The following is a 14,572-nucleotide window of genomic DNA, read 5'->3' as shown; positions in this document are numbered from 1 at the left end:
GTATAATTTTAAAAACACATCTTTTTTTTTCCTAATTCAAACGAATAATTAACAAAATTTAGTTTTTTGTTGTTTTTTTTTGTTTTTGTTTTTTTACCAAAATGCAGGTATATGGAATATTGGTGAAAGGTGAAAGTCATGTAGTTTGGTTTTCCCTCAGTTTGGCAGGAGTGTCTCGCAGCGTCACCCTGGTAATAGCCTACATCATGACATTGACAGGCCTGGGCTGGCAGGACGCGCTCAATGCGGTGAGAGCCGTCCGGCCCTGCGCCAACCCCAATTTGGGTTTCCAGAAGCAGCTGCAGGAGTTTGAGGATACTCGAGCTGAAGAGGTAGGTTGTATGAGAAAGTAATTGCTGTTTTTTTTTTTTTCTTTTATAACACATAAAAAAGAGAAAAAATATCTGGATCCTTTTAGACTTCGAGATTGTAGCTTCAGATTCAAAAGAAAGTGATGGAAATGTGTGATCAATGCCGTTCATGTGTGAAAGTACATCTTTAACCTCACTCACTTTTGACTCAAAAAGTGCATCTAATTATTGTTAGTTGATGGGTTTATAGATTGAAAAAAAAATAGGAGTTGTTTGTTTTCATACAAGTAATACAGATGGGGGGTCAGATTTTTCAGACCTGCAGATCATACAACTGATCTGATTTAGGGGGAAAAAAAGTGAGTTTCTAATTGAAAGTGATCTGTGCATTTCTGTGCATGTTTTGCAGGTTTTGTTTACCGTACTCCAATCTTTCTTTCTCTCCCTCTTAAGTTCAGGGAATGGTTTCAAATGACATACGAGGGCAACCCCTTCAATGATACTGCGGAGATACTTAAGCTACTGGACAGGCTTCCCTAATGTCAACAAGTTGGGGATGGAAAACCATGTGTCAACTCCGCCTGAAGATATTTGAACTGAGCTGAGATCTTTTGCAGCTCAACCAAACTGACTGTGGCATCCTGAAGAGGTTTGCACCTGGGTGGACGTCTAACACACTCTGAAATGCACTGTTCTCTGAATCTTTCCTACACATTCAATGACTGTCACGGACTTTTTACATGCATTGCATCTGTTTCTAGAATTGAGCTGTTTCTAAGATTTCTTTTGTGTTTTTTTTTTTTTTACTTGCAAAGGTTTTTTTTTTTTCCAATGTGTCTGTGTGATCTGAAATTGATAAATAAAAGAAGTAAAGGCAACTGCTTGGTTAGAGGTTGTCGGTCGATGGTCTGTAATGTTGGAGGTGATAAGACACTCTACGCCTTTTGCTGCTTGGTTTCCTGGTTCTCTTCCTGTTTGTCTCATGTGCAAGGGAGGTCATGCATGGTGGCATTACAAGCATCAAGATCGCAGCCTTTTATCAGCTTGGACTTAGTTATTTTCATAAGCTGCAGAACAGCAATAAAAGCTACGTTTTACTTTTAAAATGTACCATAAATCTTATATATTTGGTATAATGACATGGTGTGACCACTGGGTGGCAGTATTACTAATGGACAAAGTGGTGTGTGTGCGTTTTTTTTTTTAAATTTTGAAATGTGTGTTTGTTTGTTTTTTATTTTATTATCAACCTATTTTGCGGATGTCATCCATGAATACACATTATATTAACGTTAAATGTTTTGTTCGTATTTCCGCTCGCAGTTGAAACTAGTTTGGACTTGAATGGTGTTATAAAATAAACACGGGGGATATTCATGTGACTGTACAGGTATGATTGTTCCATTTCGTCCTGGTCTCCGCTCAGGGTGTCGCTAAAGGGATTCCCCACCTGAGAGCTGCGTGGGTTGAGCTGAGAGTTTTACAGAAAAGAAGTTGCGTTTGCTCCTCATCTCCTCTTGAACCTCCGACAGACTCCTCCCAGTGAGCGAAAAAGCGAAAAAAAAAAGACAAAAAAAAAAAGACGTGATAACGTTTATAGGACCCCGAGAGCCGCATTAGAGATTTCCGCTGTGGACCCTACATCTCTAAAGGTAAGCTGCAACAGACCGACTTCAAATTCTAGCCAGAATGCAAACTTTTACTGCATCAGGTCAACAAAAAAAAGTTTCTGTCAGGAGAACATTTCTACACTCAGGGAAGAAAACGCTACACTTTCATCAAGCGTTCTTGTTAAGATTATAGTGTAATATCTAGTCACCACTTAAAATATTTTCTAAGCTCCTGCCTTCATTTATTATGTTTAAACTTTTCATAGCTTGATGAAGTACGTTATTATTCACGCATTTGACATAAATAAGTCAGATTTATTTATTTATTTATTTTTGACAAAACCACCAAACGTGATGAGGAAAATCACTCATTTCAGCATCCATGTCTTCATCCTTTAAACTCTGAATGTGCATGCACAGAAGTGAATGTATAGATGGCATGTAACCAAAGTGATGTGATACACTCCAAAATATAAATTTTGGAGTGTATCACAATTAAATTAGGTGGCCTAGAAACCAGTTTGTATTTATTACTAAATGAACATCTGGTGCTCTTACAGTAAAGTACTGCATATGATTAACTGTAAAGTTCAATTATAACTCGCCTAAACTAAATCTGGCATCTCAACATCTTGTATCCTATTTGTTCTTCAAAGTCTTTCTGGGAGCATTAGGTGTATTTGTAAATATCTTAATGTTGCCCCATTTTTGCTCTGTATCTCATTTTAATTCATTTTTTGCAGAGATGAACCTGGATGAAGACGGTGGTCTGTCGGGCAGTTGCGGCAACGGCAAGCTGAGGCAGTGGCTCATAGAGCAGATTGACAGCAGGAGATATCCTGGCCTGGTTTGGGAAAATGARGAAAAAACCATCTTTAGGATTCCATGGAAACATGCAGGAAAACAGGACTACAACAGAGAGGAGGATGCTGCACTCTTTAAGGTCAGGCAGTTTTGTCTTTACCTGCTGCCTCATGCTGCAAAAGCAAATTTAACGCACAAAATTCACAAGTAARAAATAAAAGCATCAAAAAAGCTTRGTAAATTTTAAGATTTTCCTTAGCACAAGCTAATTTTTGCTTGATTAACATAGTCTCAACTTAGTTTGTCCCGGAGAAAGAGGAAGTTAGAAATAAATCTAATCAGTTCTTGAATTTTGTGATTCTGCTGTTAACAGGCTTGGGCGTTGTTCAAGGGAAAGTTTAAGGAAGGAGTTGACAAACCTGACCCCCCCACATGGAAAACCAGACTACGCTGTGCCCTTAACAAGAGCAACGACTTTGATGAAATAGTGGAAAGAAGCCAACTGGACATCTCAGAGCCGTACAAAGTTTACAGAATCATCCCAGAGGGGACCAAAAAGGGTGAGTGTTAAAAGCTGTTCATGCAACCCTAGCAGTCAACATGTAGATCAATTACATGTGCATTGAAGATGAGAGAAAGTGGTAAGTGTAAGACGATTTGTGGTTAGGTTTTGAAAGCAAATCATAAAATCTGCTACGAGCCTGTGCAGTTGCAAAAACACTCTTAAGTACGCCCGCATTTTACTCGGCAACGAACACTGTTTATACTCTGCTGGTTATTTTTCACATACATTTTGCACCACTGCTGATTCTGGTGAGGCAGGAAGCACAGGAAGCAAACGCATGAACCAAAAAGGCCGTAGTGCTTTTTTTAGAGGCCTACGGTTACTAAGCGCAGAGTGCACTGAACACAACAAGACAACCTCAGCCTTGCATAACTAAGTCAGCCATCATACAACAGCCATTGTCACACATGAGCAGCTTTGGCTGCATGGACTTTATGTTAGACTAACTTGATGCACTGTGTGGTCCGTTGCACTCTCTGCAAAATATCACCTAAATAAAAAGAGCAAACTGTACATGTGCACAAAACGTCTTTATTCTGCGCAGGACATCTTTATTCTGCACGAAGCATCTTTATTCTGTGGATCAAACAAAGATTGATCCACAGCATCATTATTGCATATTATTGCAAAATATTACTGCAAAATCCATATTAACTCAGTGAGTGCTGTTAATCAGTGAGTTGTGTTAAATGAAATAATCTGAGTGCAATTTTGTTTTAGATTTGAAGGCAAAATAGTTGTCTGTTTCTGACCGTAAATAGGTATGAAGATGAACCGTGTGGAGGAGACACCGTCTCACCCGCTTGGATACGTTCCACCATATGCGTCACTTCACAACCAGGTCAGTAGATTTAGCTACGATTCAAAAACTAAAACCCCACAAAGCGATCAGCTTTGCAAAGAAGGAAACGGTTGTTTTTTTTCTGAGTGACAGCCCCTATTCCCCCTCCACCTCAGGTACCCAGCTTTGTTGTTTCTCCAGAAAGAAGGGACTGGAGAGATTACCACGCACCATCAGAGCAACATTCTCTTCCTAATGCAAACCACCATGGACAACACACAGACCTGCCATATGGTCAGTGCCACTACCAGTCGCCAATCAGCCGAGTCTGGCCCAGTTCGCACACAGAAAATGGTAAGCAAGCATACAATTGAAATGAACTGGATTGTATGTAGCAGGATTTCATTTGAATCTGTTTGCCCTTTTTTTTGTCTGAGGTTACTTTTATTGTGAACCTAACAGCACACAGCTGAAGACGTTGAGATGCATGTCGAGTCAAAGGAGAAAGAAATGTTGATATTGTGCTTGTTTATGTCATCATGTAAAGACAAATTCATATTTGTGTTCATGCAATTTAAGATGTTACATGCCTAATATATAAGATGATTTATCTGTAAATGTATAGGGCTGTTGATATAAAGTAATGAAATCAAAATCTAAAATAAAAAGCACATTCAGTAATTATTACGTTTTTGATGAATTCCTGCATTAGCTTGACCTTTTATTTATTTTTTGACAAAATCATGGGTTAAGCACGTATCTTGACAAAATCCGACATTCTTTAGATATCTATTGGGGATGGAGTGTTTAAAATACATCTGTAAATATTAATTGTACAATCAAAGTTTGACAACCTTTCACATTTTTGTGAATTTTCATTTGATCCGTCAATCAGTGTATTTACCCTCTTTATTTTTCAATTCCAGGTTTCCAGCTCTCATTCCACACATACTTTTCAGAGTCTCAGCCACCAATGTATACAATGGACCACAACAATGCCATATCAGGTGAAACAATATCTACAAATACATGTACACATTGTACAGAAAGACTCACGGATTGTTTTAATGTGTCCGTGCACAATTTTCAATCTAAAAAGACCTGAGTGAATAGAGTGATGCTCTATATTTCAGTGTTGTTGCTGTGGGTTGAGTTTTGAGTTTCCTTTTGGTGCCATTCATTTAAACACTTCTCCCTCCTTCCTTCTCACAGATTTCAGCCTCCACGTGTCCCTTTACTACAGAGAAACACTGGTGAAGGAAGTCACTGTCACCACTCCAGAAGGTTGTCGGATTACCTCCACCTCCCCGTCTTCTCCCTCCTCTTCCTCCTCCTCTTCTCCATGCTCAGAGGACAGATTCCACAGCGGCGCAGAAGTCGTTCTTTTTCCGTCCCCCTACCCCGAGTCTCAGAGGCAAGGAGCCGAGCTGCTTCCCAACATCCTGGAGAAAGGGGTGCTCCTGTGGCTGACAGCCGACGGGCTGTATGCCAAGCGCTTGTGTCAGGGACGGGTGTACTGGGAAGGACCGCTGGCTCCGTATGTGGACAAGCCCAACAAGCTGGAGAAGGAGCAACCGTGCAAACTGTTTGATACCCATCAGTTTCTTGTTGGTAAGCAGAAACATGCAGACGTTTGCAGCATTTGCATCAACTCGTAGATGACACATCTCCGAGGCCCTGCGTCAGATCATTGCAGTTCTTTTTACAGTTTCTCGGCCTTTTCAGATGCTGCTAATCTGCTAGTATTTTGGGCCTGCCACTTCTTCTTTTCTTCTCTTGGACGCTCAGTTTCCTCAAATTATTTCAGTACATGTAGCACTGCTAAGATATGACAATTTCTTGTCTGAAAACTCTTATGGGAGCAATCTCGCCGAAAATATATTATTTCATGCTTGCCCACTTGTGCTGTGTTTGACATTTTCTTGTGATGCGGCTCAAGAATCGACACTTGAATTAGGCAATGTTTGTGGAAACACCAGACTTCCTGAAAGTAGTTTCATTATAGACATGATACCAGCTCATACTTTACGTTTGTTGCGTTGTTTTTGTTCTTAAGCAATTCACAAATCAGTGTTAATGACTTAATAGAAAATGGAATAAAACGAAATATTTTCTTGATGATTAAATATTGGATGTATGCCGATAATACAATTAATTGTAAAAGAAATGCGATAGTAGAAAATCTGCCTCAACTATTGTTCGAGTCCACTCAAGCGCACAGTATGTGTGGTTATTCCAGGTGTTGGTCAGAAGATTCTAACATTTATTTATTCCATAGATCTTAGACTGCTTTTGTACAGCATTCATTTGTACTGTTACTATTTGAAGTTAATCATAAAAAGCATTGGAGAACTACTCCTGCAGCATTGGGAAAAATGCTGTCGGAGTAGTTCTCCCACCTTTTAAATACAGATTCTTTCCCCTGTAAATAGATAAAATAATTTTGCCTTGTAGCAAACGGTTTTGAAGCAGCAATGCTCCACTAGCCATTCAAACACAATAGTTAAGGTCATTGGGAATGAGATGACAACGATGAAAGAGATGCTGCAGGTGCTCGAGTTGGGTAATTCCCTCTCTTAGCGTTGAAGTAGCACAAAGACGTCGCTCATCTTCTCATCAGGGGGCCAAAGTGTGTGGAGTCCCCACCCACATGTGGTCCACACCACACAAGAAACCGTTTTTTTAATGCCATTTCGCTCTGAATTTCCATCAAACTTACTAGTAGTAGTTACCAGAAATATCTTTGTGACTGACGATATGACATACAGTTAAAATGTTTTTTTAAATTTTTTTAATGTTTTTTAAATGTTCAGTGTGACACATCAGTGCTTTGTGGGGTCAAATATCAAAGTTAGCACTCATCTTCTCTTGATCCTCTCTCAGATCTGCAAGATTTTGTCCATAATGGTCGTCACATACCACGACACCAGGTGGTCCTTTGCTTTGGAGACGAATATCCAGACCCACAACGCCCCAGGAAGCTCATCACAGCGCAGGTAAGTGTAAAACAACAACAAAAAAACTTCACCTTGTAAACAAAAGCAGGTTTTAAAAGCAGAGAAGATGCTAAAAGCATTATGTGATGAACAAAGCAGAATCAATGGTATCTTTTAAAATAAACTGATGTGTGGACAGAACATTTTTTTCAAGCCAACTCGGGATCTTTTAACATTCTAATTAATATTTATTTGGCAATTGGCAACTACTTATTTGGTCCCTAGCCGGCAGTAGTCGTACTGATAATGGATTGATTTGTGTGCGGTGATGTGATCTTAATTCATTATTTTAAAGCAGATCGAAAACATATCAGTCAAAAATCACAACTGAGAGTTTCGAGATTGTGTATTGCATCTCAATCTTCAGATAACTTGAGAAAACAAGAAACTAAATGGTTTGCCAGCAAACCATAAAAACAGATACATTTACTTTTCTAGCAGGTACTGATTTTTTTTTTCTTTAGAGTTTATAGTACTGTCCTCACAAAATGCTGAAGTGAGACTCCTTTATTATGCTCTGTTGAAAGTGAGAGTTGTTAAAATCTTCAGATAAATTTCACTCATTTTTGCCCCTTCTTGAAACATGCATCTATATTATGATCTGCACTTGTTAGTGACGCAGCATTTTCATAAATAATAGTTGAAACATCTGACCAATGACTAGAACAGGTCTTTGAATAAAGAAAGTGCAACATCTAATAAGTTGCACTCTAATAAGACTCTCAGCTAAAGCAACTCATATCTGCATTTTAAAGAAAAAAATAAAAATAAATGTAAAACAACGCAAAAAGAAAAAAAAATCTTGATGTCAACATAARTATGCACTTTTATCTCTAATCACTCCTTATATGTGTTGTGTGCTTYGTTTCATTTCAGATAGAGCCAATGTTTGCCAAGAAACTGGTCTACTATTACCAACAGAACACTGGGCACTACCTGAGAGCCTACGATCACATTCAGGAACCAAACACCGCTCCCGCTATTGACTATCCTCCTCAGAGACCCATACAGCATATTCAGGAGTGAAAAGCAAGCCAAAAATGCCAACTCGCCACACAATCTCATAAGCAGGAATGGTATTAATGTGAATGTAAAGCTGTGAATTTGTATTGTGCCTTAATATTGCTACAGCCATGTGTACTGTAAATGATTAATTTAGGCACTGAGGGGTTGAGATGGGAAAGACCCTGTAAGATTTTACATGCTTGTTGTATCGGGGACTGGGTAGTAAGAGTTTTTTTTTTTTTTTTTTCTTCTTCAGCAAATATTATTGTGACACTGTGAAGGATGCGGTTTGAGGGTGGGGGAGATGAGCGGAGCGGAGGGCAAACTGAGACAGGAAGTACTAGCACAGGTGCACAGGAAGAATGGCCCCTAAGACAAACATTGATACGTCTGTGAGATAAGCCAGTGTGAATGAATACTTTTTTGCAGCCAACAGTAATTCTTTCTTCTTCTTCTTTTTTTTTTTTTTTTTTTAAACTGGCACTGAGGACAGTTTCTGGTTATCCACTCTTAATGCAGCTCATTTACTTTATAGTCTACAATACTTGACATGCAAAATAAAGAAAGACGACAAAAGACATCCTTACAGAAAAAAGATAACTTACAACAGTGATTGGTTCTAAGGCAGGTTTTTTTTTTTTGTTGTTGTTTTGTTTTTATGTGTGATTAGCACATCTCTTGTTTATTTTGGCCTTTTTACTGCTCTGTTCCTTGTGAAATATTGTATAGTTTAACTTCTTCAAGCGTAGTAATAAATATTTTCAAAAACAGTTCAATTTGAAGGTCTTTGTTTTTTTTTTTCTTTTACCCTAACCCTGTAGACATGCATCGTGTCAGAAGTTGTAGCTACAGCTTTCTGTGTGGTATTTACCCACACGACAGAAGTGGACAAATGGTGCACAGCAAATTATCAGAGAACAATCTGTGGTTCAAGCTCTGTCTCGGTGGATGTGGGCCACGTTGACTGGAAAATAGCACTCATCCCGTAACTTACAGGGAAACGATACCTGTTCCTCTTGACCTGAAACTAGTGGCCTCACAAGTGGGAAGGAAAACTACCTTGACGGTCGGAGTGCAGATTGTGCACACAAGGAGCAGTGGTTCCCAGGCRTGAGGTCCTTCGTTTAGAGCAATGGTTCACAATTATACTTCAGATCGTTTTCATCAAGCAAATTTATCACCAGATAAAGTGAGGCTGCGTTAACACAAAATACAGTTTTCAAATGATGAAACCTGATTTAAGAAAAAAAAAACTACYCAAGCTAACCTGATCCCATTTATAGGTAGTAGTATAAAAAAGGAAGTTATGGTCCAACYCCAGTACCTGGGTGTGCCACGTTTGGCTGTTGTTGATCTAAAGTGTTTGCCATGATGTTTAACGATTGTTTTATATTACCATGGAAGAATTTAAACCCACATTTATTTGCTGTTTTATTTTTTAATTCAGCCACATTGTCTCTTTACAGGTGGACTGACTAGCGTACTTTGCATCATAGTGCCGCTGCATGACTCCAGCGTGCTTTAATCTAAGGTCGTGAACTCATGGTTGGACAATCAGAGCAGAATTTGTGGTAAATATTGATAACGGGTGTAATGGGACACTTATGTCGAGAAAGTTCTGAATTTGTCTACTGAATGGATAATAATCATCACGGTCATCATAATTATCATATACAATTAGATTTTTAAAAAAAATTTTTTTTTATAATCATTTACCTCTGTTATTACCAAGGAAGATCAATTACTATGCCATCCTTCAAGTATGTCAGTATGTTGCAAATTGATATGCAGGCTTAAGCTTGAATTGCTGTCTCTTCTGTGTCCCTCCAGGGTAAAATAAAGCAAAGCTATTTTCTCTCAGTGCTTCTCTTCTTAAAGTAAAACAAAAAGTTTCTTCTATAACTTTCAGCATTTTTCTCTGGCTTGTTTATCTTTCTTGCAGTCTGACTTCTCTGTGGAGAAACTGGAGGCCCGTTAATAATGCAGTGTTACCAGAAGCAAAGTTAAGTCAGAAAAGCCAAGCCAATTAAAATTCATTACTGTAATTGCAGTGGAAAAAAGAATATTTATATTCTGATCCATTTGGAATAAATGGATCACAAAATGGATCACCTTGCAGATCTTGAATTTGGGCATCTCTGATGCAGATGCTCACAGCCTAAATATAACACTAAAACTCTGCCAAGCTAGGTCCCTAACTATGCCACAAGCATGGAGTGCACTGATTATTTTAGCAAAATTCCTCTTTCTGCTGATGTCCTTAATGTCAAAAGGYAAGGTAGAGGAGATTTAAACATTGTGATGTTTTTCTTCTGTGGTCCTGAGTTTCGATCTCTGCGTTTACTTCCCTCACACTTAAACCACATCCCTTTCACAAATTTTGACCAAAATCACAGTCTGGAATGCTTTCTTTTTTCATCAACCATAAAACCTTCTTCTTCAAATGTCTTGTCAGTGAGCCAACGGATCGTCTGATGAGTAAAATTCAGTTTTTATATCACAGTCAAGAACTCAAAATGATTCAGCCAGACTAGTCCCTGTTCTCGCTGTCAGCATTGCACATGTGCTGCATAGTGAAGGACCAGATGCTTTTGTGTGGGTGGGTTCACAGTTCTGGTATTACTGTTATCAGGAATTGACATTTATGGAGTTAGGATAAAACATGTGACTCCCCCCACCTACAGCATCGGTGACTCAAAAACAGACACCTATTTCACATCGCATTTATCAACTAACAGTAAAGAGCAAATCAGAGGAAATCCTGAAAATCATGACAATCAAAAAAAAAAAATAAAATCAAAAAACTTTTATTTAAACAAGTGTTTTAAATAAAAGCTGTCCTTATTCTACTCAAAATGTTTTATCTTCTTGCTGTCAACAATTTGCAGACACCGAGAGCAAGAATGAGAGTGATACTTGGTTAGAAAGATCAAAAAAAGAAGAAAAAAAAAAAACATACATTCAAGCATTTGTCGTGGTGTTTCCCCTTTTGCAGGAAGCCACATCATTCGTAGTTAGTCTTTTAGTTTTTCCGTCTGTAGAAGCTGTTGCTCGTAGTGACATTGTTTTTGCCCTTTGCTTGAAGCTCTGGAACTGAAATCCTAGTCAAGGGATGCTCATATATATTGTTATATAAAGGGTTTATAAAGAAAATAAAACCCCAAATATCATGTTTGCATTCTGAAAAACATATCACAGTGCTGGACTRGTTTCTACAGAATCACTAGGGTGAACTTTAGCGATTTTCATGTTGAGACTATTTGCATTGTGATTTCTTTCATGAAGAGTAGTGAGATTGATTGTACTTGCTTCTTTTTTTTWTATCTTCGATGAAACAATGTTGTGCAGAGATAAATTAAATGTCTTAAAAAATAGCTATGAAACTAACGCAATTTTATCAAGCATCTCAATTGTTCTGCTGCGTTTCACACTGGAGCCATTGTGGTCAAACTGTGGTATAAGTACAACTAACGATACTAAGCTGCCTTCTGTGGTGCTCGTCTGAAAGCTTGACACGTTTTAGTGTCAACTACTTACAAACTACATGCAAGGCATTTTGGCCATTGGAAGCTGAAGTGTAATATAAAGCTAGCAAACAGCTAATGAGATGACTAGTTCATATCATGCCTCAGTCAAAATGTTCTAAAAGGAAAAGTGTATTCCAAAAAAAATAAAATTGAGAAACCTTCTGTGACACCCTAAAGTCAGAACATGGATGTGTAAATGCAAGAAGTTATAACATACTAAGTGCAAATACTATCAGAAGTTACAATGGCTGCCCCAAGACATACGTGAGATAAGCGGTTTCAGATATGATTTTGGTGTTATAAGCAACAATAAAGGGCTTATAACAAATAAATTGTATATGTATAATCTATCATATAAAGGTACAATTACTTAATTAGGTGCAGCTCTTAATTTGCTGATAATTAGACCAGCTTTGCCTTCATCCAATGGCTATGTCTCTGCCACAACAGAGTGCTCTCTCCACCTCAGCCAATCATTGTTCAAGAATCTCTTTATAAGACTCCTCCTCCGTGGATTTACCTGGTTACCCGCCTCCTCCCCATCTCTAACTTCATCCTCCCAGGTTTCTTAAAGCTTCTCTCCTGTCCAGTCTCCACTCCAACACCACTGGTCAGGCCTCGGGGGTAAGAAAAACTAATTCTCACCCTGACCAGTTCATTCACAGTACATGGTCCAAGTGCCAAAAAAAACTCTACCTCCAAGTCGAATAAAACTCTCTAATTTCTGTGAGTTTCTCCAACAAATAAATAGTTTATCCCGTTCATGCCAGCACAGCAATCACACACGCAACATACAAGTCATCTATTGTTGTATTCATTAAACACTTTACAAAGTGTATACATAGAGCAGACAGCTTAACTCTGACTTGTTAGAGCAAACTTTGCTCTTCATGTTGTAATTAAAAGCATATATTTGTATCACAGTCAAGCACTCTTAAATCATGTTTCATTTTGGAGAAACAGATTCAACTGAATCGATCATCAGCCTGTCAGCAATCTTTATATTATAGTTGGTCTATGAAAATAAAATTAGTTCACACCAGTTCCCTTTTCTCAGACCTCTTTTTTTCCACAGCCGTACAGAATACAAGTAAGATTTAATGTTAAATAATTAAAACGGAAAACATTATAATAGGCCACTGCAGTAATTACATTTTTAAATTTCTCCATTCCAGTATTATTTTCACTTGCTTGAACTGCTCATATGCAAAAAACAAAACAACAACAAAAAAAACATTTCAAAGGGAATTTCATCAGTGAAAACACAGCAAGGTTTTCATGCAAAAAAAAAAAAACATGTTGTGCTTTGCTGACATCTGCTGGTTAATGTAGCTTAAGCTGCAATTGAGGAACATAGCTGATGCTCGCAAGCTGAGAAATAAAGTTTCACCCACAAAGAACTGGTAGTGTAAAATAAACCATGCACTATATGACTGTGACTATGAGGTGTTTTTCTACATATTGTCCTTTTTACACCAATATATCTTAGACAATTTGTTACTGACTATCTTATCTGATCAAATATCCTTTAATGTTCTGCTATAATTCAGCAAACTCTCAACTGTTTTGCWGTTGTGATGCTAGCTCAAAAAATGGCATCACTTTCTAGCAACACGTTGAGGTGCAGACAATGTCTAATGTTGTGTAGGGTTACTAAGTTGCTACTCTTTTTGACACTCTTCCTACTGTGAGCTTTGGAGATCTTTACCTCCCTTATTAGTTTCCATTGTGCCCAATGGTTAAAACAAAATTGGCCTCAGTGCTGTTTCATTCTTATACTGCAAGAAGGACAGCATCACTTGAGTGAAAGAAGGAGGATTTATGAATCCATAATAATTTTGGAGGTTGAATCTTTCATTCTCTCATGAATACTTGTTGTCATGGTCCATGGTCGTGGCATTAATCCTGGCAGTAATTAAAAAGCATACAACTCATCAAGCTCCAGCTTTGCAAAAATCAGAAGCTTCATTTTCAGCTACTGACATACACTAACTTAATAAATAACTACCTGTTTCTTGGTAGTTGTTGTTACAGACCAGCAAACAAAGTTAATTTGTGATGAATTAGTCCATCAAGTGCTTTTTAGCGCATCAATGTTTTTTGCCACCTCAGGTGTTTGCTTCAGGGTTTGATCCTCTACCATCCTTACAGGTTGGTAAATGTCATCACAGCCTGTAAAAGAAAAACGTGAACGGAAAGTAGCAAAAGATGATAGTGAAAAAAAATAACGGCTTTAGATATCCATTTAGAATAAGACTAGGAAAACTCAAGAAGATCTCAAGAAGTCATTTATCACTAAGTTAAGCTAAGAGCCAGAAGTTATTGATTAAGAAAAGGTTGTTTTAATTGTAAATGTTCTTGACGAGGAAAACTTTACTGGCTTTGACTAAAGTGGCAAATACACCAGTAAAAATATGATGAGTCCACAAAAGCATCAGTGAACTCCTGTCACAACAATCTAAATCTTAGTTCCTATCAGCACAAAGTACAATGTTAAATTCTGAAAATCAAAGTTATATCTCAGAGAAACGGCAAAAACAGTTATGTCATTTAGGCAAGGAAACATGGGCTATATGGGGCAAACTGATTCAAATCACAGCTGAGAAATTTTCTGTTTGGAGTTTGTCTTTTTTTGTTTATCTATTAATCTATCAGTTTTTCTGTCCGTCTGCCCAAAAATACACACGCCTTTGGAGTAGGACCCTGTGTTGATTTTTATCTATGGAAGAAAATAAAACAGCATCACTAAAAGTTGGCAAAAATTAGGTTAGTAAGTTAATTTTTGACTTAGGCCACGAAAACTCACAAGTCATTTCTCCTCCACCCATTCCTGAAAGTACATATCCTCATAAACCAATTGCATATCTTAGTGAAACAGTCGTAAAAGTTTGAGAGATAGCAAATAAAATAAACATTCGTCATAACAAAATAGGCAACTCCCTGTAAGCTGACCTGGAAGCTGAGTTCCTATAA

At 37.9% G+C, this 14,572-nt stretch overlaps 1 protein-coding gene across 1 annotated transcript; it reads left to right on the top strand.

Moving 5' to 3' along the window:
* The first annotated feature begins 242 nt into the window (after positions 1–242).
* Positions 243–8,843, top strand: irf4a (interferon regulatory factor 4a). The gene is made up of 10 exons (XM_008434196.2): positions 243–332; positions 765–1,963; positions 2,665–2,864; positions 3,099–3,285; positions 4,052–4,131; positions 4,248–4,425; positions 4,998–5,078; positions 5,284–5,682; positions 6,955–7,067; positions 7,944–8,843. Exons 3-10 carry the CDS (start codon positions 2,667–2,669, stop codon positions 8,091–8,093), a joined length of 1,386 nt encoding a protein of 461 aa, XP_008432418.1. The 5' UTR covers positions 243–332; positions 765–1,963; positions 2,665–2,666; the 3' UTR covers positions 8,094–8,843.
* The last annotated feature ends 5,729 nt before the right edge of the window (positions 8,844–14,572 follow it).

The sequence above is a fragment of the Poecilia reticulata genome, linkage group LG17 (genome assembly GCF_000633615.1).
Source record: "Poecilia reticulata strain Guanapo linkage group LG17, Guppy_female_1.0+MT, whole genome shotgun sequence".
Lineage (NCBI taxonomy): Eukaryota > Metazoa > Chordata > Actinopteri > Cyprinodontiformes > Poeciliidae > Poecilia > Poecilia reticulata.
The sequence above is the reverse complement of the archived record's forward strand: the minus strand, read 5'-3'. Positions and strand labels throughout refer to the sequence as shown.